General features: G+C 48.8%; 1 protein-coding gene across 1 annotated transcript in view; it reads left to right on the top strand.

The window, feature by feature from the left end:
• Positions 1-4,092: 4,092 nt before the first annotated feature.
• LOC144935218 (uncharacterized) overlaps positions 4,093-23,985 on the top strand; it is a 35,356-nt gene continuing 15,463 nt past the window's right edge. The window contains exon 1 of the mRNA XM_078861744.1: positions 4,093-4,412. Coding sequence (XP_078717870.1) covers positions 4,326-4,412 — 87 coding nt within the window. The 5' untranslated portion in view covers positions 4,093-4,325. The remainder of the gene's footprint in view (positions 4,413-23,985) is intronic.

Raw genomic sequence — 23,985 nt, 5'->3', positions numbered from 1 at the left:
CACCCCCCACCAGGGCCCCCTCTGTCTCTCTGCACACACGCGGCCAGTGCCGCCACCACGTGGCCAGCCAGCGCCGGGTGCCCTGCAGGGTTCGCCCGCGTCCATCCCAGCGAGCGTGGCCCTGCCGGCGAGACCCTCGTGGTCGAGACAGGGCCACAGTTTTGCTTCGTTGCTTTGAATCGACGCTGCTGCAATGCGGCACTCCCAGGTGGAAGGCCGTGCGGCTCATGGCTTGTCGAAATTGATTGTCTTGCACTTTCTGTACGCAGCATGGACGGGTTGTGCTTTTTCTGTAGAATTGTATTGTTTACGTATGTGATGTTCAGATTTGTGTACAATGAATTTTAGGTGTATCTTGTCATTTTTATTGTTTGTTGCGGTTGAACCCAAATCAAGAGCCGAATGGCTCACAGGGTAAATCCTAATAAATTAAACTGAAACTGTGTAGGAAAATACCTTTATTCATTTGTTCATGATGTGGCGAGATGGGTATGCGATGGAGGCATTTCTTACGAATTTTTGCCCGACCGGAGTTCGCCGTGAGTCATCAAGAATGCTGTGATGCTCACAGCCAGGCCCTGCTGTGCTACCCGAACAATAGCACTGGGTATCCACAGGACAGTTGCACGACATTCCATGTAGCTTCCTCTGCGTGGAAGGCGCTGGTAACCTCCTTCCAGCGGCCTGTAATTAGCAGCAATTTGAGAAATGCAGCAAATTGTTGTAATCCGCTTTTACATGAATGGTTTAGTGAAATTGTTTGGTACTTAATTCGCTATCCGTCATCAAAGAGACGCATGTACCTCATCTGGAATGTGCATGTCGCTCTTCCTCGGCTGCACGGCCCGCCACTGTGCTCCATGCGTGACGAGGAGGCGGGCGACTTGACACTACGCACCGGGGTCACGTGACACGCGACACTCACATTACCCTCATCACTCACAACTCACCTCATCACTCACAACTCACCTCAACCATGTGTCATCAACTCACCTGAGCCTCGCCAGTGAACTCACCTGAACCTCGCTAATCAACTCACCTCAACCACGTGTCATCAACTCACCTGAGCCTCGCTAATCAACTCCCCTGAACCCCACTAATCAACTCACCTGAGCCTCGCCTGTCAACTCACCTGAGCCTCACCAATCAACTCACCTGAGCCTCGCCAGACAACTCACCTGAACCTCACCAATCAACTCACCTGAGCCTCGCCAGCCAACTCACCTGAGCCTCACCAATCAACTCACCTGAGCCTCACCAATCAACTCACCTGAGCCTCGCCAGCCAACTCACCTGAGCCTCAACAATCAACTCACCTGAGCCTCACCAGTCAATGGGAAGATGCCGTTGAGATGTAACGCCCCCCCCCACCACACGCCAACCCATTATTTTCATTCTACGTTGATATCATTACTTACGTAGTGGCATTGAATGAGTCACTGTAGCGCGTGGCGCTGGGAGATTGGTAGACAATGGGATTGGGGGTCGCAGCCCGTTCTACCAGATGGACACGTGGGCGAGGCACGGAGCCTTCTGGAGGATCCAGAGGGGTGCGGGGCCGAGGGCGGAGCCTGGCCTCGCGCTGGGGAGGACCAAAGGCGCGCTCCGACTCGCAGGTGCACGAAGTGCAATCACGTGGAGCCAGCTGTTCGTTATTTCTGAGATTTCTATTTGTGGGCATTTTTTTGTTCAATTGTGGGACAAAGGGGCGCCGTGAGACACGCACACATAGTGCACAAAACAAACAGCAGACAGGAAACGCAGTTGTCACTGCGAAGTGACTTCAAGCAGCCGGAGAGGACAGATCACACGGAGGGGACGCTACGGGGTGGACACCCGCGTTGTTTGCTGCCTCCAGCGTGCGGGTGCTTGTGTGTGAAATCGAAGCGTGGAGGGTTTATACAGCAGCGCGTGAAGCATTACGCAGCCCTCTGTGTGCTTGCTGCTCAAGATGCCGAATAGGATACAACATGTATCATTGTTTTTTCTATTTGCAACAGGTTCAAATCGATTTTCTCTTTTTTGGTCATCTTGGACTTAAATTAACTTAACATCAGGCTCATTCTTTCAGGGATTTCAATCGAGCGCTAAATGTGCCGCTGGGGATTGTGGGTGCGGTAGTGTTAATGACATGGACGATACGGCAGTCATTTTAATGGGGGCTAGGGAGCGATGTTTGTAACTGAAGTGTGACCGGCATCAATCACTCGGGGAAGCAGAAACGCGCAGTGTTCGTTACATTGATGATGGCAGCGGTGGCCGACCCGTGCATCGTGATCCACGGGTGGATGACCGCAAGAGCTTCTGTTGTGGATCTCAGGATAAACAAATCAGAAGAAAAAAACCGCTCACATAAGCAGACAATTCTCGTTACGGATGATGGCAAATAAAAATCTCCAACTAAGAATTCACACGACACATGTAATAACTTCTACTAAAATATATAGTATGCTTATTTTATTTAAGCTTCGAACGTATTGACCACAACATTTTTCAATCCAAAGTAAAAAATAATACAGGGGCCGTCCATAAATGACGTCACGCGATTTTTGACGATTTTTGACCCCCCCCCCTTCGTCACACGGCGTCACAAAATGCCAGACCCCCCCTCAAATATGACGTCACAAAGCTCTGCCCCCCTCACCCAAAAAAACATGCTTCAAATCGCTTTAAACTATTGTCAATGTAATGCGTATTTAATGTGGCGCTGCACTCTGATGTTGTAGGAGAAAACATTTTATAAAAAATCTATTTAATTAAGTAGAACGTGTTGTCTATATTTATTTAAAGTTGCGCTTTTTGATGTGACGTCACATTTCTCAACCACCCTTCGTCATACATCGTCACAAATGTTTGACCCCCCCCCTAGGTGCGTGACGTCATTTATGGACGGCCCCACACACGTTTTTTCTTCAGTGCACTTGTCTTCTTGTTGTTCATTAAAATGCACCAACAATAGTTGTTATTTTACGCATGCAAAGTCGCCTAATGCTGCTGTTCAACTGAGCGCGTGTTGAACCACGCACGTCTCACACAGCGTGCGCATCAGTCCACTCGAGGGCACCCGTGAGCTGGCATATTCAGTCCAAGTCGAGTTATCCTTTCATACAAATACAACCGTGCTGGTACCTTACTGAAACGCGATAACAATTAATAAAACAATGGTTCACGACATCTGCTTTCAGGCTCGCTTTCAGGCCAATTCCCAGGGGCCTGGATTCAACGGGCGTGCATGGCATGGCCCAGGCTGGTTTCAGTGTTCACAAGACGAGGGGACATTGGCAAGCTTGGGACGTATGGTGAGTCAGTCCCAGTGAGAGCCGGTGGCTTGTTTGACACGCTCACGACTGTAAATGTTAAGTGGCGCACCCATTTAGACCAAGACATACACCCAGAGCCGTGTCAATTACAGTTCTGGTCTTCTCCCTCTTTGACTACTTACCGGTGCGAACCAGGGATTCATTCCTCCCTCAATATATTCCGCATTGCTGCAGGCTGGCTTGCAGTAGGGATTGTCAGCGTAAGGCACTACCACTCGAGTATCATGGCTCCTTAGCCATAATAGTCGATGGAAGTTGCCTTACTGATGAAACTGCAATTATAAAGTGGGTTAACTCTTCAACAGCAGAGGGCGGAGGAGCGACGGGCGTATACAACGCAGCAAGTTGGCACAGTTGGTGCATCCACCAGTGGTCTCCGTCTACCCACAGCACCCGTGTCTGTGCTTTGACCTCCTGCCAACGAGCCGACGACGCTTCACGTGGCCTTTTAAGGTGCACCTAGCCTGGCACAAGCGCCGCGGGAACGTCACAGTTGCTGCGGCGGATGGTGAAAGCGGCGGGCGTGGAGTTCTAACGTGGGCGCGGTCACGTTGAAAGTGGGCGTGGTCACATACGGAGTGGGCGCGGTCACGTTGGAAGTGGGCGTGGTCACACCCGGAGGGGCGTGGCCATGGCCGGAGTGGGCGTGTCTATCGCCGGAGGAGCGTGGCTATAGCCGGAGCGGGCGTGGCCGTGCATAAATTAACTCGCGTCGTGACACGCATGGGGTTTTCGGAGTGGGTGGGGGAGCCCACGTGGCTTCCGCTGGGCTTATAGAGAGGCGGCGGAGGGAGTGTGTGTGGCAGTGTGGGGCTGTGTGTGTGAGTTCACTCTGTGTGTCGTGTGTGAGTGCGTGTGGGCCGCTCGCCTTGCCCGCTCGCCCGGCGCGCCCGGCGCGACCGGCCTCTGTTGGCAGCGATCGACGCGGGGCGCTTCCCTGCGTTGGGATCCTTAAAAGCGCGGCCCCCTCCCTGGGAGAGGAAGAGCAACCGGCGGGCCGCCGGCATGGCTGCGTGGGGGACGGGGCTGGCCCTGTTCGTGCTGCTGGCGGGGATGCCCGGCCGCCTGCTCTGCGTGCGAATGTTCGCCTCTGTGAGTGGCGGCGCGACCTCCACCCCCACCCACTCGCACGGCGGCCGATGGCAGCGGCCTGTCGCTCGCTTCGCTACGGCCGTCACCACCACCACCGCCTCCAAACGCCATCGCTTTCAGTAAACCACCGTCAAAGCTCCACATCGCTACCACAGCCACCGCCTCCTCCATTCCACCGCCGCTCGCCACCATTGCCACGAGCACACCGCCGTTGTCGGCTGCAGCGTTAACACCACTTCGCACACAATGGCTGCATCACAGCGAGCCACATGTTCTATCCACTGCTCGATGAAGGCTTCCTCCACTCTGTCGCCACCACTCCTAGTCCTGCTGCGATGCCACATACCGTCTAAATGTCCACGAGCTCGTCTCGCCATCGCTCCATCTCCGCGGCAGAGGTCCACACTCGTGCGTGGGCCTTCTCCCTCCTTTGGCTGTCATTCTCTCCCCGGTCTCTCCCGTCGGCCGCCATCGCGGCCACCACCACCCGCCCGGCTCGCGATGGGGCCCTGCCAGAGAGGGGGGGGAGCGCCTTTTGTGTTGAAGCGAGCACGGTGGTTGTCTCTGGTTCGCGTGCCTCTTGATGATCCATCGCTGCTGCTGATGCTGCTTCCTCCTCCGTGCTGCTTTGCGCACCCTCCGCCTCGTGTTTTTGTCCCGTCCCCCCCCGTGACATTCGTGAAACGTGTCCACATCAAGTGCCCGCGATTGCACGCCGATTGTAAACATGCCTCATTGTTATGGTGCTGCTTGGTGTCAAGCGTGGCCGGCTCCATCGGCGCACTGTTCTTTCTAATATGTTTTATACTATCAAGAGCCGCCTTCAATATAATCCTCCGTGTGATATTCTGTTGTGCTTATCCGTTGTAAACCCTTCAAAAGTAATTATCTTTTTGTTCAGAGAACGTGAACAAGACGTTAGTTTCTAGAATACTGTACACTTTATATTTAGCCCCCACTTTAATGGATTTACCCGTTTCCTGCAGTACATTTCCCTTGGCTACCATTGGCCATCTCGTCACTCACTGCTGTCTATTTTCCATGTGCTTTTTACACTTTTAATTCTGCAGTGATGTGGTCTAATTGTCGGAAAATTACTTAGCCGCGGAGTCTCCTTGCTTGAATCTAGATATTATGTTGTGTTACTTTATGCCGGCGTCAATGTAGCCGTTCTGTCGTTATCGTTTTAATAACTGGAATGCCATACATTTTTAACGCCCTGCGTAGATTGATTACCACTTCTTCCTATGGCTGTAATTTTCCATTTGAAGTGGTTGATGAGCCCGATGATTGCGTCTTGAGCTGCTGAGTGGTGGTGGTGCATCGCTGGGACGATGCCCTCCCTCCTTGTGAATCGGGCGTTGCGGGCGTTGAGTGCTCCTGAGATGCCCCACGCTGTGTTCTGGGTGGCCACAGTCGCACAACGGAGAGTTTCTTATGTTACAGTTGTGCATCATCAAGTATCCCCCCCCCATCTATACTCTTGGGGTTTTCGGTAAAGTCACGTAGGTATAAAATAAAATGTGATTTATTTTATTTTATACCTGTGTGAATTTACCGAAAAAACCAAAGAATATGGATTCCTGCAGTCACGAAAGCTTCAAATCAAGATGAATCCCCCCATCTACTCCACTGCCATGGTTTGTGTGCATGTGGTTTTGAATTGTGGCCCATTCACTTCGGAAGATCGAATCCAGGGGATTTCTATGTCGCATCTTTCGTGTGAACTCCATTCGACTTTCCGAGCGTCCTGGGGCATGAAGCTGCCAGTGTTGGAGGCGAGTCGCGTGGGTCCAAGAGGGCTTGCGTGTAACATCATCCCACGGTCGTGGCGAGAGACGCGATGGAGGACCTGGTGGATGGGGAGAAGTACGCAAGGTGCTTGGATGGCTGAATCAGGTTGTGACCGGTTGATTCGGTAGACGTGTTACCAGTACGAGCTACCGCCACTACTACCGCAAACCATTCAATCTCATTTACCACAAACATCACACCACCGTTACTTCCATTACCACCAATTGTACCACCACCATTTCCACTAATATTTATATCTCAATTCACCATCATTACAATGCAGCACCAATATTGCTACCACCGTCATTACAATGTCCATTAACAAGACTAAAACCACCACCTACAAAGGCAAGACAAATATCCCCCGTATAGCCTTTAACTGACTTGGGGCAAGTGCTGTTAGCGAGCACCCATGAAGGCCGGCACGGTACACAAGGGGGTGGGGTGGCCAGCATTATGTTTGATTGCCTTTGTCTCCCTAGTGGCGATGTTTACACAGCACTAGGTACTCGTTTAAGGTTGAGTCGATCTATGGGAGGCTCTGGACCGGTTCAGATTATCGTCACTGGTTAGCGGGAATGGAACCTGGGTTCATAGCTCAGCGCACGGTTACACTCCCACTCCCCACAACCTACACTAACTGAACCATTACAATAGTATTACCACCATATAATTAATTCTAATGGGGAAATGGTAACCATTATTTCAACGTCACTGCGACCAACATTGTCACAACCAACAACATAATTGCCACTGACATCACTAATACTATCGCTACAACTGTCACCCCAACATCATTGCCACGTGCTAGAAAACAGGTCCATAACAGTACCTCCAGAGCTCTACCCACGATCGTAATAACCGGTATCATCATCATTACAGTACCTGTAGTGGCATCTCAAGCAGAATAAGTAACTTGCATAGTTTTATGTGCTCACGAAACAAACTGCTCATCACAGAAGACACAAGTCGCGTGACGTTGACTCGAGTCATTGCGAAAGCCGACTTGCACAACGATGCCCCCCCCCCTCTTACCGAGAGCATGGGGAGCCTCGCGTTGTTGTGGATGTGTGTGCACGCGCGTGTGGGGATGCCACGCACGCTTTGTTGTCGGGGGCCAGGGCACAGCCGAAGGTGACCCTGGTGGCTCCCAAGAGAAGCCAGACGGTGGAACTTGAATGTGAGGCCAGGGCACAGACAAAGGTGACCCTGGTGGATAAACAATAGAACCCAGACCGTGGAACTTGCTTGCGTAACAATGCAGTGCTGGGAACCGGGTGATGCTGGCTACTGCAGGGTCAATGCGACCTCTGACTTCTCAAGGAGTGGTCAGAGCGCTCTCCCATGCGGGGGAGGGGGGGGGGACTGGGTCCTAGAGTTGGGGCGGGGGACGGGGAATACACTAACACATTGTCTCTTGTGGGCTGTTGGGTGCTGATGAAGTAGAGCGATAATTTTCTACTACGTGCTTCATACAGATTGATTCACTTTATAACCAGATCGGAGCCCATTATGTCCAGAAGTATTTTTGTCATGCATTTCAGGAAGACCTGATGGAGGCATAACCACTGGTGGAGCCAGGCGGGGGTGGCACGTGCCCCCCCAATGATCTGATCGAAATCCCTAATTTCGATCTGATCATTGGGGTTTATTAGTAATAAATCGGCAATTTGCGACCCTCACTGCCACTGTAGCATATTATTACGTGCCAGGGACTCTGATATGATAGGACAATAGTCTGAGTCCATAATTGTCAATAAGTAACGGCAAAGCGGTTATAAGCGACTCGCAGAATTGTGCGCAGTTGTGTATACAGTACACACGACTTCCCTGAAGATAAACACCTTCAGCGAGCGCGATGCCGATCACAACGCGGTTCGAATTCGACCCTCGATCGATAACTGCGCCATCGCCGCACACGCGTCGAATAAAAAGCAAGGGACAAGTCCTTACTTGCTAACAACTCCTATCATTTTTCATTGCTGGAGGGGTTGCCCCCTCTACCTGAAAATCCTGGCTCTGCAATTGGGCATAACCCTCCCTTAATATCACAAGTATCCATGAAAATTTGAGGTAAATGGCATATAGTATTCTAATGAAAACCTCAATTTTTTATTTTGGTAGTTTGCAAACTGGAAGTGTTTTTCATGAATAGCACAGTTGGCATTTGTTTGGTGATTTATGCATTGTTACGGGTTTATTATTAGAGCTGACTGAATCATTGGTTGGCATTTTGCCATGTGTCGCCTATTTCTCGTTCACTATGCCCTACGTTATTTTGTTTTTTCAATAGGGAAGACAATTTCTGTGTTTGCGAGTAGGATCGGTTTTTGTAAAGACAATTAAACTTCTATCCATACAAAGTTTATTAATATTTAATTTTTACTAAAATTGAGCTCCATACGAGAGCATACGACCTGCAATACTGGTGCTGTGTCTGTATGACGGTGCAATACTCATAATTTCTAGGTGCTTCCATTTCGAAAAAAATACATGAACTCTCTTGATTAAATTCCTTGATTGATATTTTATTGATTTGTTATAATGATTATTTGGGTTGCGCGAGGCACATCTCAACCTGCAAGACGATTATGGTAATTGTTATTGAGCATTGATCAAAAGGCTAAACACATCAAATGCTCGGCATAATCACAGCATTGGGCCACATTTAACATTGTGACTGTGGGCTCTGCTTGAGAGAGTTTCAGAAGTAAGAATCATATTCCAGGTTACAAAGCGATATCACTTAACTCTGCAGCATAGTCGTGCGTACATGCAACGTAGCCAGCCCCCACGCTTGTGGGCGTATCTTTCCTGTCTGGCACGTAGTGTGACTGTCACCCTGGCGACGTCTCGTCGTCACTTGTGCAACAATATCGCTGCGCTCATCGCTGCATGTGCATGCATCGTGGAAAATCGTGCTTGCGATAGCCCCACCGTGCTAGAATAAAAATAGACTTGGGTTTGTGGTCGTGGTGATGGCACCACTCCTCCTCATACCACGTGGCATCACCACGACGTATGGCATCCACTTGAGATGAAGATTTATAGACGACTGCAGCATAGTGTCGGGTTAATTTCATTTTTAAGTCTGCGAGCACATATTATGTTGAAAGAGTAATGTTATGTAATAGTGTACAACGTGGGACCTCCTTTGCTAGTACCAAAATATGAGAGGTTTTTACCCTTTTATCTGTTATCTTCAGTGTTACAACGTGCTTGTAAAATGGCAGTGCTACCATCCGTATCATTCCCACTCATGTGCCTGCCTCCATAGGACACCATGATTGCGCTTGGCCCACAGAAATATGTGTGAATTAACAGTCTCCCCCCTCCCAAGACATGGCCTCCCTTGCAGGAAATACAAACTCTGGCACTGCCTTGTGCCTTGAATTTTGATGTACTCGGTGTTCACTTGCCACTACATCTCAAGAAACCACAAGGAGCGTAAGCAGACGATGGGGAGCTGTAATAATCCGTGTTGGGGTAGCGAGTTGGTCTTCTTATTTGATATGGCGAGATTTAATTTGCAACATGTCTATCCCGGTTATTAAGTAATTCATTAGGCTCGGTGACGGCTTTGTGCATGGCGGTGCAATTGCCCATGAATCGGCAGTGCGGGCAGTTTTGGGATTGTGTGATCCATGGTCTGGCTCTTGTGACCATTGAAGCCACGTTGCTGCACGACTGTTCTTCATTTTCCATTGGAGGAGGTGACGGCACATCTGCCATGCCCTGTTCTGCAGCAGTTCTAGGGTCGACCACTTTCCTGGTGACGATGGGGGATGATAGATGGTAATTCTTAGGTAAAGGAGAGGAACGACTTGAGCTAGTAACAACAGGGGAGTGAATTTTAATTGTGGATGTTCAAAAGGACAGGAGTTCCAGACCATAGGACCAGCATAAGATAATTAAAAAAAAACCTCTTTCATTGACCAGACGTTGACCGGTGGGATTTAACAGGAATCTGGTGGTTGTAGTGGAGGACATACGAAGCAAAATGAGGAGGGAGAGAGAGGTGCGTGCAAGTGCACCAAGACCTTGAAGGCAGGGAGGGCATTCTTGTAGTTTATCCTGCATTTAATTGGGAGCCAGCGAAGGAATTGCCATCCCCAACGCACATTTGAACATCGGGGCACTAACTGATTGTTCTTGTATGCACGAAAAGTTATTTGTTGCACGTGCAGTCTACTTGGAACAAGAGTGTGTGCCCTTGTTGTGTTTTGGCATGGTTACGAGACATTCTATTCAGGCTGAAGTCTGGCCACACAGACCAGGATGACTGCGTGTGGCTCCGCGTGACTCCTGCCGCACACCACGTCCACGCTTGATCCCAGTGTTCCAGCTTGTCTGACCAGACCGACGCTCGGCCATCGTCATCTCCGTGAATTATTCTTTCCCCCCCCCCCCCCCCTTTTCTGATCGGAGTAACTGGTGCTGTAAACATAAACGTCGTGTCGATAATGCATAAACTGGGGGCAGGCAGCCAGTTATTCATGCCGTGGGTTGGAACAGAAGGTTGGTCGTGGTGCAGCAGCAGCACGCTTGGCGACACGCTTGGCCGAGTCTGCCGTACTACTCTGGGCACCCTCCTCACACGGCCTTCAACAGCCCGTATCCACTAACCCGGCTGTCCTGCAGCATTTCTCTCCTGATAGCGATAGGGCTGCGTCTCCTTGGCGGAGAGAATCGCTGGCGTTGGAAGAGTCGCACGCATGTCTGATGGATTGCCTGAAGCTGTAAGCTGCTGGTTCAATATTTTTCATTGCTGTACTGTAGCTGTAAGTGACTCCAGGAAATACAGGGTGACTTGTATAAACCACACAGATGTTTCGGTAAGCTGTACCATACGTGCGGGTTATTTTCAGCACGTGATCTCATTTAGGTTCACTCGGAGGGATAGTCGTAACACAGATGGTTTTTTTCGTGAACTGTTAGAGTAATAGGGTGCTGTGGGAGCTACAAGCAGCATGCAGCCTTTAGCCACTGAGTGAACTTGCCACGCCACACAGATCACTCGGTTTGTTTTTGATATCGCGAAGAGCTGCTTGCGTTTAAATGTCATCTTGGACATTCGAACGGTCACCCCTAGTGGCAGCTGTCCCCGCGCGGTGCAAGGCGAGTCTGCACCTCTCCTGCAAGCGGGCGGTAATAATCGGTCTGCCAGTAAGGGGTGTGGTGACTGCTGTGTGTAATCCAAATAGTGTAATTTTCACAGTAAATGCGGTCGTGACGCCACCGAAGCAAATGCATGAAGTGAGCCGCGCCGAACACGAGGCGTGTGCAGTCTTGGGGGTATTCCAGATGTGCCACGCGGAGGTGGTGTTGCAGTGGGAGTTGCGGGGCAGGTGAAAGCCCGTGCCTGTGTGCGTGCGCTCCATTAGCTGCGGCAGCCTCGGGGGGGATTCCATGGAACGGTGAATGATGCTGCTGCGAGTACAGTACTGCTTAATTTGCCTCCAGCTTACGTTATGATAGCTTATTCGCAGCCCTGAGTCGGTTTAACACGTAGGCTTTCGTGACCAATATCATCCGTAATACAGGTTGTTTTAGGTTACATTGCATAAATATATGAATGTGTCGTTAAACCCACCACCACCCGACACAGCCAACTAGTAAGGGTTGTCACGTAAACAGAACATGCCAATTCGTTACTCGTACAGCACACCGGCGTGTTGGAAGCCAAGCCACAACATATGCAATCTGAGTGACGTTTCACCATTAATTACAACTAGCTTCATCAGGCGACAGCCAGATTTGTAGTGCCACAACCAGTAAATGGTTGTGGCTTGCCTCTCCAACACACCGGTGTGCTGTACTCGTAACGAATTGGCATGTTCTGTTTGCGTGACAAACCTTGCTAAAAGGCTGTGTTGGGTGGTGGTGGATTTAACGACAAATTAATATTTGTATGCGATCTCTAACCCAAAAATACCTGTTATGGAGCCCTGAGTCGATCCACTTCTGCACGAAGACCTGTCATTTCGATGTGCTGGTGAGTGTGGACTGGTGAAGGCGGCCATGCCCAAGTGCAGATATGGTTTGCCCCTCGTTAACAATGGAAATCACTCGGCTCATGCGGCTTGTTGTACGTATTTTACTTGTTTTTCCCGGAAAGTCGCACCGATTCCTGTATTGGAATTATTATTTTAAGATGTTTTCAGCCAATTAACGATGAGTGTTTATTGTACAAGTGGGAGGAAAACTGGAGTACCCATAGAAAACCCACGCGTGTGCGCAAGAGAGCAACACTCCATCCCCATACAGATGGAAACTGATGATGATTAGTCGGCTCGCTGTGCTGCCTTGTCCTGGCGAGCCGGGGTATGGCACCTCCTCGATGCCCACGGGAAGGGAGTTCCATCTGTGTGGCGATCCTAAATTATTTTTAGTTTTACAGAAACTTCATTGATGTTGCTACTTGTCATGCACTCTTTTCAGTTCTTTAATATTACTGTATTTTTTGTTGAACGAATAATTGGTACAATGTTAGTATTCGTACATTTTTATAATACTATAATCTGAACTGGTATTCACCGGCAGTATATTTGGTTAATTATACGTTATTTAAATATAAATCAAGTGCTGTATAACTAACATGGCATGCATCTGTAGTGGTATCTGCGCTGTGGTTGTGTGTGTGTGTCTCCATGGGTATTGTGACTGCTACCGTGATAACGCTGCGGATGATGTTATGCTGCGTGACGAATATCGCTTGCTGCTGCTGGGCGCTCAGCTGTTGGTCTCAGCTGCCGTGCGTGCCACTCCTGAGCACCAACAGCTGCCAGCGTACACACAGTGCCTTGCTGCTCCTGCAGGGCTGAGCAGCGGCGGCAACGGTAGCAGCGGCCGCGCGTCTCTGTTGTGACCTCATTATTCTGGCGGTTCTCTAGAGTTGTCGAGCCTGGACGATGACCTTCCTTCCCCGTGTCGGGGACTAGGTCTGCCTAGACACTGAATGTTTTGTCCTTGGCCGCACTGTTCAAAGCGCCACGCTTCACGTGAACCCACACCGCAGTTCGCTTCGCTTTCTGCGTCTTCCCTCGCGCTGCTCGACTTTGGGTGTCGTCACTCTCTCGCAAGCTCTCGTGGTAATAACCTGGCACGGTTCAAGCTTTTCTGGTGACGTTTGGTGTTGTGGCCCCTGGGCCTTTTGGGACTGTTCACGGAATAATGATGAAAAAGAGGTCTCCAAGTGTAATGCCGATGGGACGGAGTGGTGTTGGGTGCCTGTAGCATGGTCATTGAGATGCCACCCACAGTTGTTAACCAGGTTTGGGTCTGGACCTGCTCTGAAATTCTGCTGCTTCACAAGTTCACCAAGCTGTTACAACTTATCACCGGGATTGTATGCATGTTGAACTTCTTTTGCACCATACGCAGCCAACCATGTTATTGGAAGGTGCGGGCGGAGGGATTAAAAACTAAACGCACAAAAAACTTGTCACCGTGACGATTGAGCCTGTAATGATTTTCCGCTCAGGATTGAATGCTTTGTCCTGAATAGCTATTAATCTCTTTGACCCAATCGTGGTGTGTGTGTGGCCTCTCGTGGCAGCAGGGGTCGCGTGAACTTGCTGCGTGCAGAGTGAACCTGCAGCATGAACCCGCCACGTACAGAGTCAACCCGTACAAATAAATTCCGACACGGCAGCCAACTTGATGCGTGCCTCGTGAATATAATAATAATATCTGCATGTTTGCACCCCTAATCTCTGTTAATAGTAATAACAATGACAATCTAGTGCCGTAACTTGGCAAGGTATTACAACATGGAGACAGGAATCGTGTTCTCAACTAGCTGTCATTTAATCGGTTTTTGAGTATACGCTAAAGTCCGTCATCGTGACAGATCGCATGCTTGTGGAGCGTACGTGCATATACTGTACGCAGTAAACGTGAACCTGTAATGACGGTAGATGTGTTTGTGTGGATAAGAGTAGCAGCTCCTTAATTCAACCGTTATAATCCATTGGGTAATAGGCGATTTGTATCGTCGATATGTACATTGAACTTATTTCGCACTATGTAGCCAACCGTGCTAATTGCAATGCCACCTCAACGGAATTACGTTTTGTGATGCGGGGTCACTGCTCAAATTCCGGGACGAGATCAAGTGTCAGCGTGATCTCCACAAACATGAGGGGGCCTCGTGACAGCAGCCTGGACGTCATGATCCCATTGAAGTGTTTTTTCTTCCCATCATCCAAATGGTCTCCGGGTCCTGGAGGAAGTATATTTAGACCCCCCCCCCCCATTCTTTTCAGATAACACGACTAACAGATGAGAGGATAGTGAAATTAGGAGAATTATACTGTGGTGTTTGTTGTATAATAACAGTTAATACATAGACAAAGACTGCCCCATATAGCCTTAACAGACTGAGACAAGTGCTGTTTTGCGAGCACCTTCGAAATCCGAAACGGCACATGAGGGGGTTGGGTGGCCACAACTATTCTCGGTCACCTTCGTCTCCCGAGTGATGTTTACACTCCACAGCAGGTAGTCCTCTGAGACGGAGTTTACCTCGTAGGGAGGGCCAGGACCGCTTCATAGAATTGTCCCCGGTGTTGACCGTGAGCGGGAATCGAACTCTGGTAGCTGGATTCGTAGTGCAGCTCGCTAACCGCTCCTCGCGACACGTTTAGGCACGTGTACCCGCTTGCACAAGGAACTGCCTGTTATATCGGTAATTCTCTATCTCTTGAATCCAGTTACTTGTGGCACATCTGTTATGCAATGTTGGGTGGCCAGGGCCACGTGGTGGTACAGGTATCAATGCACTTGGACGTTATAAACAATCTTGTGCTTTTCCTCTTGTTTGCAAATTTGCTTATCAGCAACCCTGTACCCCCCCCATGTTACAGTTAAATGTAATTTCCTGCTGTACAGTAAACCATTAGGAAGTGGTGGTATAGCACTTTGCACACACGGAGCTGTAACCCGAACAGTTCCGTCCAGTTCATGAGCATGCCCAGTATCTCTGTGGGATCTGAAGTGGTTTTGCATCTCCCCTTGTGTGACCGGGCCTCATGAGTGGCTCGTGCAATATGTCAGCATTTTCTCAACACAGATTTGGCCAAATAATTATTTTGGTCCAACCAAAAATTTCACTTAAGAGTAATGGATTTAAAAAAAATAACCCTCCCAAAAATACCGTCAACATCAATGCCATGAATAGCATCGTCATACTCTGATAAATCTGAAACGCAAATAAATGTGCACCCTTCATCAAGGTGCTGAGCATGAGTGCACACGTCGTTCTTGTGTCCCCTCTATTACCGGCCTATGTGCTGTGACGACCGTAGGCGCCTATAAATATGAATGGTGTGATCTTGCTGTCAGTACCAAGTGGTGAAATATTCATCACAATGCATGGCGGCCAAGTTGAGCCACAGTGCAAATACAACATAGCAGATCCATTCAGTACCTAGTCAGGAACAGTCGTGTGGTTTCCAGTAAGCTTATTGGTCAATTGACTTGAATCCTGTTCACGTATTACTGGCCATCCACTGAGACATTGCTTTGTCAAATTATTGGTCTTAATCATTTGTTTTGTATCTCGCTTAAAACCTTTTTACCATGCGTATCGTCAGGGAAATCCTTGGCACTGTTATTTGTTACTAATACTGTATTGATAATTACACTTCTCCGATTGATCAAAGTGTTTGACTTGAACTGGTCCTTATGTAACCGAATCTGCGAGCTGATTTAGATAATTTTAAATCAGAAAACACTGGACCCAACACGTGTACCCTTTATCTAGTGTGGTCAGAGTTTCGTTAAGATTTACAAAAAATATTTCGATTCCTTTCCCAAGTGCAGTCTATTTCAGTTACTTGATCCTTATGGCCGTACCCCGGGGTACCAAATAATACAAAGAGGCCGAGGCAATTAAATATTTTATTTCTGGGACACTATTTTTGTCCAGGGGTGTACTTCACTCGGCGACTGGGGCACCAATCAATCCGAAATCGGTGCTACTCCGTGATGTCGAAACGCAGCGAGGACGATTGCGCTGAAACCCTGAACGCTCGTACGCACCACGGTGGTGCATCGTGTACAGCTCGTCGAGATGAGTCGGCGGTACTATGGTACACCAGGGTACCGCCATCCGGTTCATTTATAGTTGCTTTACTGCATTCCCACACCGCTTGCGATAACTTGGTGTCCTCCCTGTTCGCTTTCCCCACCTCTCCATTTGACTTTTCAACCTTTTATATAATCCTCTTCACTGCAGCCTGGTGACTGGCCCCGGGAGAACATTCCCTTGCTGGGTAGCATCAAAACCGACTGGGCTGGCGTTGTGGGCAGTGGCAGAGCGAGGTGCTGGAGGTAGACTCGCCTGGGAGTTGGAGGTCGCACTGCTGAACCCACGTCGTGGAGAGCGGCTCCGTGCCTGAAACAGCGGGCTGTTCACTTCCCATTGGTTCAAGCGAGCCTGGCTCCTCGTCAGACACTGAATGTTGAAACCGGTCCAGAGTTGACTTGCGTTGAATCAATGCTGTTGAAATTACGCACTCCCAGAAGGCCGCAGTTTGTGTAAATTATAAAAAAAATGTGGAGAGACATACATGTGAACTAGACATTGCCTACTTGTATGAATTGACATTTGACCAGTTTACCCTTGATGATGAGTATGTGAAAAAACATTTAAAAGTCAAGTGATGCTTATAATTTACGTAAGGTTTTTTTTATTCATGAGGAATCATGTGTAGGTCAATAATTGCAAAATAGCTACGTGATGTTATTAAAGCATTGTTTTTAAGTGTTTTACTAAAGATAGGTTTTTGGAATGTTTTATCTTATAAATCTCTACACGTCTATGGTGGTATCGTTGAAATGGCTTTGTTTGTCATCGTTAAGGCGTCGTTCCAAACCTCCTCTTGGTGTCGTCACTGTTGCCGGGAGCGGCTTCGACGTTGTGGCGTCTCATCGCGGGCCCCGTTTAAACGAGTCGAGCCGTCGTCCTCCACCACGACCCCCACACTGGCCTGGCCCGCGTCAAACTGGTTGTGGCAACAAGGTGTATATATATATAAAAGTAACAAGTCATCTCGCCACCCACGTCACCTATCTTGCGGTCTGCCGGTCGCGTTATGAACGTTAAATGCGATCCACAAGTTAACCTCGCAGTAGATAAAATACCAATGACGCGTTGGTTGAAAGGTGCAAAACGTAAACGACTCTTACCCATTAACCCATCGCACAGACTCTTTGTCTGGGAATGCATCGTCGGCAGCCATGGTCTATCCACCGCTGGATGACGGCCTCCCCAAGCCGCTGCCCCCACCTCGCCAAGAGACCGCAACGCCACGGTCCACCCAGCCGGCACCGGCGCGTGAACCGATTCCATCGCTCCGTCTCCCCGAGCGACGTACCGTGGCATCCGGGTCGTCTCGTAGGTGCCTTTCTTTGTAAAGGCGCGAGAGACTCTTCAAATAACGGCGGCCCCCTGTGATGGTCAACATTGCACATCCACCACAGCAAAGCATTGCTGGTGTGTACAGTACGGGCAGGTTTGATGTAGGAATTGTGCAATGGACCAGTAGTCAGACCGGTTTAATCTTTGTTGTAAATTGCCCGAGGTTTCATTCGCTGAGACTCTATTTGTATTTCTAGTAAAATTGTTCAAAACAAGCCCCTCTAAAAATTAATGAGATTCTCAAACAACCTGCTGGGACCACCTTTGATGAGGCAACTTGATGGCACGTTCTGAAACCTTTTGTAGAGGTCTTGAAAGCCGCAATCGCAACTCGTGTTTTCGTAGGCGCAGGCGATGGATTAAAAAGAAACACCTCCCGGGTCTTGTGTCAAGGTAGCTCGGCCTGACACGGAGCGCACGCCTGGTACGGCTCGCGGATCTCGAACTTGTTTTATTTACTGTATAACATGTTTTCGTTGTAACTTGTTTTATTTGACGAGCTTTTACCTCGGGGCTGGGATTGGGGGCACTGGCTCGCACGATTTCTGAGAAAAACGAAACGCAAGCTTCAAATCAAGATTGAACGCCCGGCAACTTTTGTGGCCGAGGCCGCCGTCTCGTCGCCACACCACGTGGTCCCTCGTGGCTTCATGTGGCTCTTTCGTGGCGTTGACAAGTGAACGACCGCAGGGGAATGTGTCGCGCACTCCGAGTGACGCCGAAATAAACTCGGGCGCTACGGATGTTTTCGGCCGACGCACGGTCGCTCGGCCGGTGAGCTCGTCTCCCACCTCCCCCTTTGGCTATCTCCGTTGCTAATGAGGTGCGCTTGAAAAGCCGCAGTAGTTGTGCACGTTCGTCTAGTTGTAGACTGAGCCTCTGCTTGCACGTCATGGCCATGTCCTTGAACATAAAAGTCGCGCAACATCACACGTGACACTGGCGCGCATCTGCGTGCTTATCGCGGGCATCCAAGTTGGGTCCCGCACGAGGAGTGTGGTGGGGACCCCCTGGATTCTGTCACGCACCAGTTGCAGCAGCACTCCAATCCCCACCACGTGGGTCTCGTCGTGTGTGGACTGTGCGCTTTGTACTGTCGCTACCCAGGATACCTATTTGAATACATTATGCAATAATTTATAATATTCTATTCTGACACGGACGATTCGGTACACGTTGTGTTGGCAGTGTAAACGTCCAATTTGCTCGTAGTCGTTATATTTCTCACGTACACGCTCACACACTGGCGTCTTTGCCTTCACCGAACTCAGTGCTGTGAATGGTTTACACACGCCAGTGTCCTACCCTTTAGTGTTCTAATCGGACGCAGCAGCAGCATCACCACACAATACAAATTCCTGCAGTTTCCCCTCTGCTGGCTTGGGGCGTCTCCTGGACGGTCACGATTCGTGCGGGCCGCTTTGCGGGCAGCTTGGCTGCTAGACGTGACATTTTTGGGTGGGTGCCTTCTCGGCAGCTGTGGCATTGGGAGTTGGTGACCATAAAAATCTATATTGATGAATTGTGTCTGCTGCTAGAAAGTCAACACGCATGGGGCGTTGTGACATTGATTGTTTCATATTTAGATGCCATGCATGTGCAGACACCAAGCCACTGCACAAGTACTGTATACACACGGAGCCAGAGGAAGCCTCGTTTGGCTTTCAGCATTAATTTTTAATGCCTGAGATTACAAGGCCATTTACAAGGGTGGCATACATCACCAAGCACAAAGAGTAACACGGTTGAATGGACTGTTGAGAACATTGTTCATTGTAAACATTATTGTGCAGTACCCGATGGATCGTTTCATCGCAAGATCGTGAGAGGTAGCTGCAGTGGCTTGGGGAGGCCTTCCTCCAGCAGTGGATTGACCATGGCTGACGGTGATGGGAGAAATGTGCCCGAGTCCCGAGAAGACCCGAGCCTGCATCAGTGCCTATTACAAAAATCCCATTCCATCTCGGTAATGTGAGACACGATCCGACGCGTGGTGGTGTCCGTAAAGGTTATTCATTCGTGTGTGTGTTACTTGTGATGATATTGATATGTAACGGTGGGGGTATTTAAAGGCTCTGGTCTATATATAATGTATAGAGTGTATCGCATTGTGTAGTTAAATGAGTTGGATGCACACCAAGGTAATTGTAAGTGCAGTGGCTGAGGTGTATCATCACACTGTTATATAATAAGCAACATCTATGTGAAATGGAAACCAGCCTGAAACGTTCAAAACATTATTGGTGAACTTATATATTGGGAAGAGCCCCCAGTATTGTCAACATCAACTTCTTCTCCCACGCGTTTGTCGCACTCACGAGGGGTTTGCTCAGTATTGTCCATATCAGCCATTCAAAGTCGCAGTACTTTGACATGGGTTACAAATGTTGGATGATCACAATTTCTTCAGAGCATTGCGGTACAGTTTTGTGCTCAAATAACTCCCACGACGACCTACGTGGGGGAGGCTCTCATCCAGCAGTGGATTGACCAAAGGGCTGTGCGTGGCGGACCTCGCACAGGCGGTTCACCAATGCCGCTTCTGCCTTGGTCCCGACACAAGTCGGCCGTGCTGCATGCTGCCTGCCTCAGTTTGCACCGCTCCAGTGGGCTTGTCGCTGCAGCTGCTTTCGCCCCGGCCACGTGTCTTCTCCTCCGTAAAGCTCGTGGTGCGTAGACGTTCACAGTCTTGCGACTGTGCGAGCGTCGCGGGAAATATCACACATTTTGAACATTGCTTGTGGACAATAAACGCCATCGGTCTCTTTTTTTCCCCCCGATGGGGTTTTTTGGCGGAAACCTAGCGAGCGTTCACTTGGTATCGTGCCCGCAGCTGCAGCTGAAATTAAATACCCTACGGTAACCGCATACTGTATTGCAAACCGAAAAGGAAGGTGCTGGGAAGTCGCTATCTCGGTGTCTACCAAAGCAAGACAAAACCAACGAGAAACCGCGTGCAGTGACACACGATGAGTGACGACTAGAGATAGTTCATCTGCATTTGTGACATACAGGCTTCGCATTTGCAGAACCTGCAGGAACATGCCCATGACGTGTGCAATTATGTAGCACACCAACACTTCTATACTTACTTGTCTGGAGCTGCTGCTTACCGGCACTCTGACTACAAACAGTTTGAGGTAATGAGATTAATGATTAGTGTTTATAGATAAACAGTTACATGACCTGGCGACGTAGTTTACAGTGGAGTTAAACATTTGCAGGGTTTTTTTTTCTCCCTTTATTTATTTCCTGTCCGTGGTGGGAGAGCACGTGAGGACTATGAATCGGAAGTGGTCTCAAGGAGGAGGAAATGTTTTGCTTGCGCGTTAAAAATTTGCGATTTGTGAACTGTCAAGGTCCTGCAGAATCGGCAGGTCACTGTGCAGTGTCAAGACCCTGATGGCGGTGACCATTGTATCGCAAGTCAACGAAGGTCATGGCTTGCCATAAATGTTAATACAAGCTCATAAGGAGAACTTTAAAAGTCACGTTTGTGATGGGAAAGTCCTGTCGACTGTATAATGGCATAACGGTGACGGGCATGGTTCATACAGTGAGGTCTGCACATGCAAGTTGGATTTAAGGATACACCCAATGTATGGTTGAACCAAATATTTGGTAAACAATTTTTAGCTTTACCACATTCAGCTCTACTAAAGCATAAACCTTGTGATGTAATACGACGTCTGGTTATCGCTTCGTCTGCACCTACTCGCAGCGTGTGAAATCTTGCCCCCCCGGATTTTTAAAAGGCTCGAACCGAAATTGATAATTTAATCATCGAGGCCACATTGTAAGCGAGTGGCTCCAATTGCAGTTCGGAAATGGGCTGGATGGCTGATGCGCAGTCTCCAGCGAGAGCAGCCAGAAGGTGTTGCGGTTTTTTTTGGGCACGGAAAGTTGTACCTCTGCCCCAACTCCCGAGTGCTGAATCGTCCACCGGGCGGCTCCAGGCAACACCACGTGGTGTCGGGGGCGAGCAGCAGTGGAGTCCTCGCAGAGGCAATGACGTTTGCCTCTTACGGAAACTTTCAAAATATACAATGCTGATACTGCACACTTGCTATTACTGAAAAAGGAAACCATTCTAGAGGGCATCGATCTAATTGGTAATCGTTTATTTATGTATTAATAATTATCATGAACATGAGCGTTCTCATAAATATTTCATGAGGAAATGGAATATCAAAGAATCAAACGACCACCGATGAGCACAATATGATGATATTTTGAAAAACTGACGACATGATGATTGTGGAGCTAGTAATCGTATGAAGTGTCATAGTATTGCCATCGCGATGCGCGCGATGTGACATGGGCCACTGATCAATGTCGCAAATGCTTAATTGTGGGTGGTCACAGCGTAATGTTCAAAATAAAGCAGTTATCTTTGCTTGCTCATCTCTTTTTTTAGGACGACAAATGCTGAAATGTTGCATAACCTTGGACAGTTAATAAAATGCAGATGTATGTATCATGTTCACCTTGAGCAGAGCGGTTCATCCATCGCTTTAACGAACAGCTGGTATAATCGTCGAGCAAGCAACTGGCTCACTTCGCAAGCATTTGCCTGTTTATCCATTACGGATGTGACTTCTACGAAGAATGTCCTGGGGCGTGAAATCAAGGGGCAGGAAACAAGATCGCCGGCCTTTTGGCTTACCGGCTCAACATGCAGGGGGCTATGCTCTTACTTCCCCATCGTGTTGCATTCTAACAATTCAAAACTGCATTGTAATTGCTGTTCTCGTTTTTGTACGACTTAAGCAGTAATTGCAATAGTTTAAGTGATCTGCTACAAACACCTCGTCAAAGGATTATGTGACTCATATGCATATATTTATTTAATCACTTTGGCGTTTTTTGTGTGCAAACATTTGAGCATCTTCTAATTTGGTTGTGTTAAAACATACAAGCTGTAACACACACTTTAGTTTTAATTGGAGGGATTAATCTTAGTTGGCGTGGAGCAGTGGCATAGTGGTTTGCATATTGCACCTTGTCCCCAGCGACCAGACTTCAATTCTTGGCCACAAGCTGACACTTGGCGAGTGATACCTGAGGCTGACTTGAGCCTCCCACTCACAAACCTGTGCAGACTAGCATGGTGAAGTATGGTGCTGAAGCATCACCCATGAAGTATGGTGATGAGGCATCACCCATGACTAACGTGGCACGGAGAAGCCTTCATCTAGCAGTGGATTCACAAGTAGCTGAAAACTATAAGTTGCAGTTGGGGCCAACCTTGATACTGTTAATTTCTGATTCATACTGTAAAATAAAATCTGCATTGCAGAATTAACCTCGCCATATTACACGCGACTTACAACCTGCAATGCTGAAGTAATCCTCGCGTCTAGAGCCTGTTTTGTCTTATTTGCTACTATAATGAGCCAAGAATGTCTGTCCCGTGCGTGACGTCACTCCTCATCGAACAGCCCCCAACATTAATAATCATGAGTGGGTGACATCTTCCAAATGGACACCCCCCCCCCCCCCCATTAATAATAATTAGCGGCTGACGTCACTCCACATGGGGGGGCCGAGGCGCCGCCTCCCCCCTCCTGAGCGTCAACTTACAACCCTCACTACAAAGGCAGAACCCTCACGTCACGTGATCTCCATAACACTACTGAGACATAGAAGTAAAAAGGACGTCATGATGAACAAGGGATTATAAACTTTAAATGAAATAAGTCTGTCACCGCGGCCTTACAAATCGCACACAAATTGATGCAATGAATATCACGTCGCGGTCTGCTTTTCGCTTGCAAGTTTCAGATTTGCTGCAATACGCTGGTCCTTGGACAGGCAAAAGGCTCGTTTCAATTTGACTGCAATGCGTGCTGCTGTTTTACATGCTTACCAGCTGAATGCTTTTACATCGGGGGCACGGATCGGCAGCCTGGTTCATTCTTAAGTGCAAACCGTTGGATTGTCACCGCGTAACTTCTGTTGGATATGCAGCAACTTGCCATCTCTGAAGAAATGTGCATTTCAACATGGTGCCCCGGCTGTCTGACCAATTGGCTTCATGTTTGCACTCCGAGAAGGGCACTCGGATCTGCAAATAGACAACTCTCGTTGCAGCCTCCTGCTTATCGCTGATAAAGCGCTGGCTCGCTTTGCTACTCAACTCTGTAATTCCCTTCCAGAGCGGCATGTGTTTTTTTTCAGTAAAGGTGTCGCATATATTAAGGTGGTGAAATTCCCTTGTTTTTCACGGACCTAGGAATGCCAACGCTGCGGTAGCACTTGAGTGAAACGTGGCCCGGCGTTTACACCTTTACGTTTTGATGCTTGTCTGTGATTGCGTTTGCGGCGTTTTCTGTTTTTCACAACTGGCTGGGA

This window comes from Lampetra fluviatilis, chromosome 12 (genome assembly GCF_964198595.1).
Source record: "Lampetra fluviatilis chromosome 12, kcLamFluv1.1, whole genome shotgun sequence".
Classification (NCBI taxonomy): domain Eukaryota; kingdom Metazoa; phylum Chordata; class Hyperoartia; order Petromyzontiformes; family Petromyzontidae; genus Lampetra; species Lampetra fluviatilis.
Note: the sequence above shows the minus strand (reverse complement) of the source record. Positions and strands in the feature narration are given on the sequence as shown.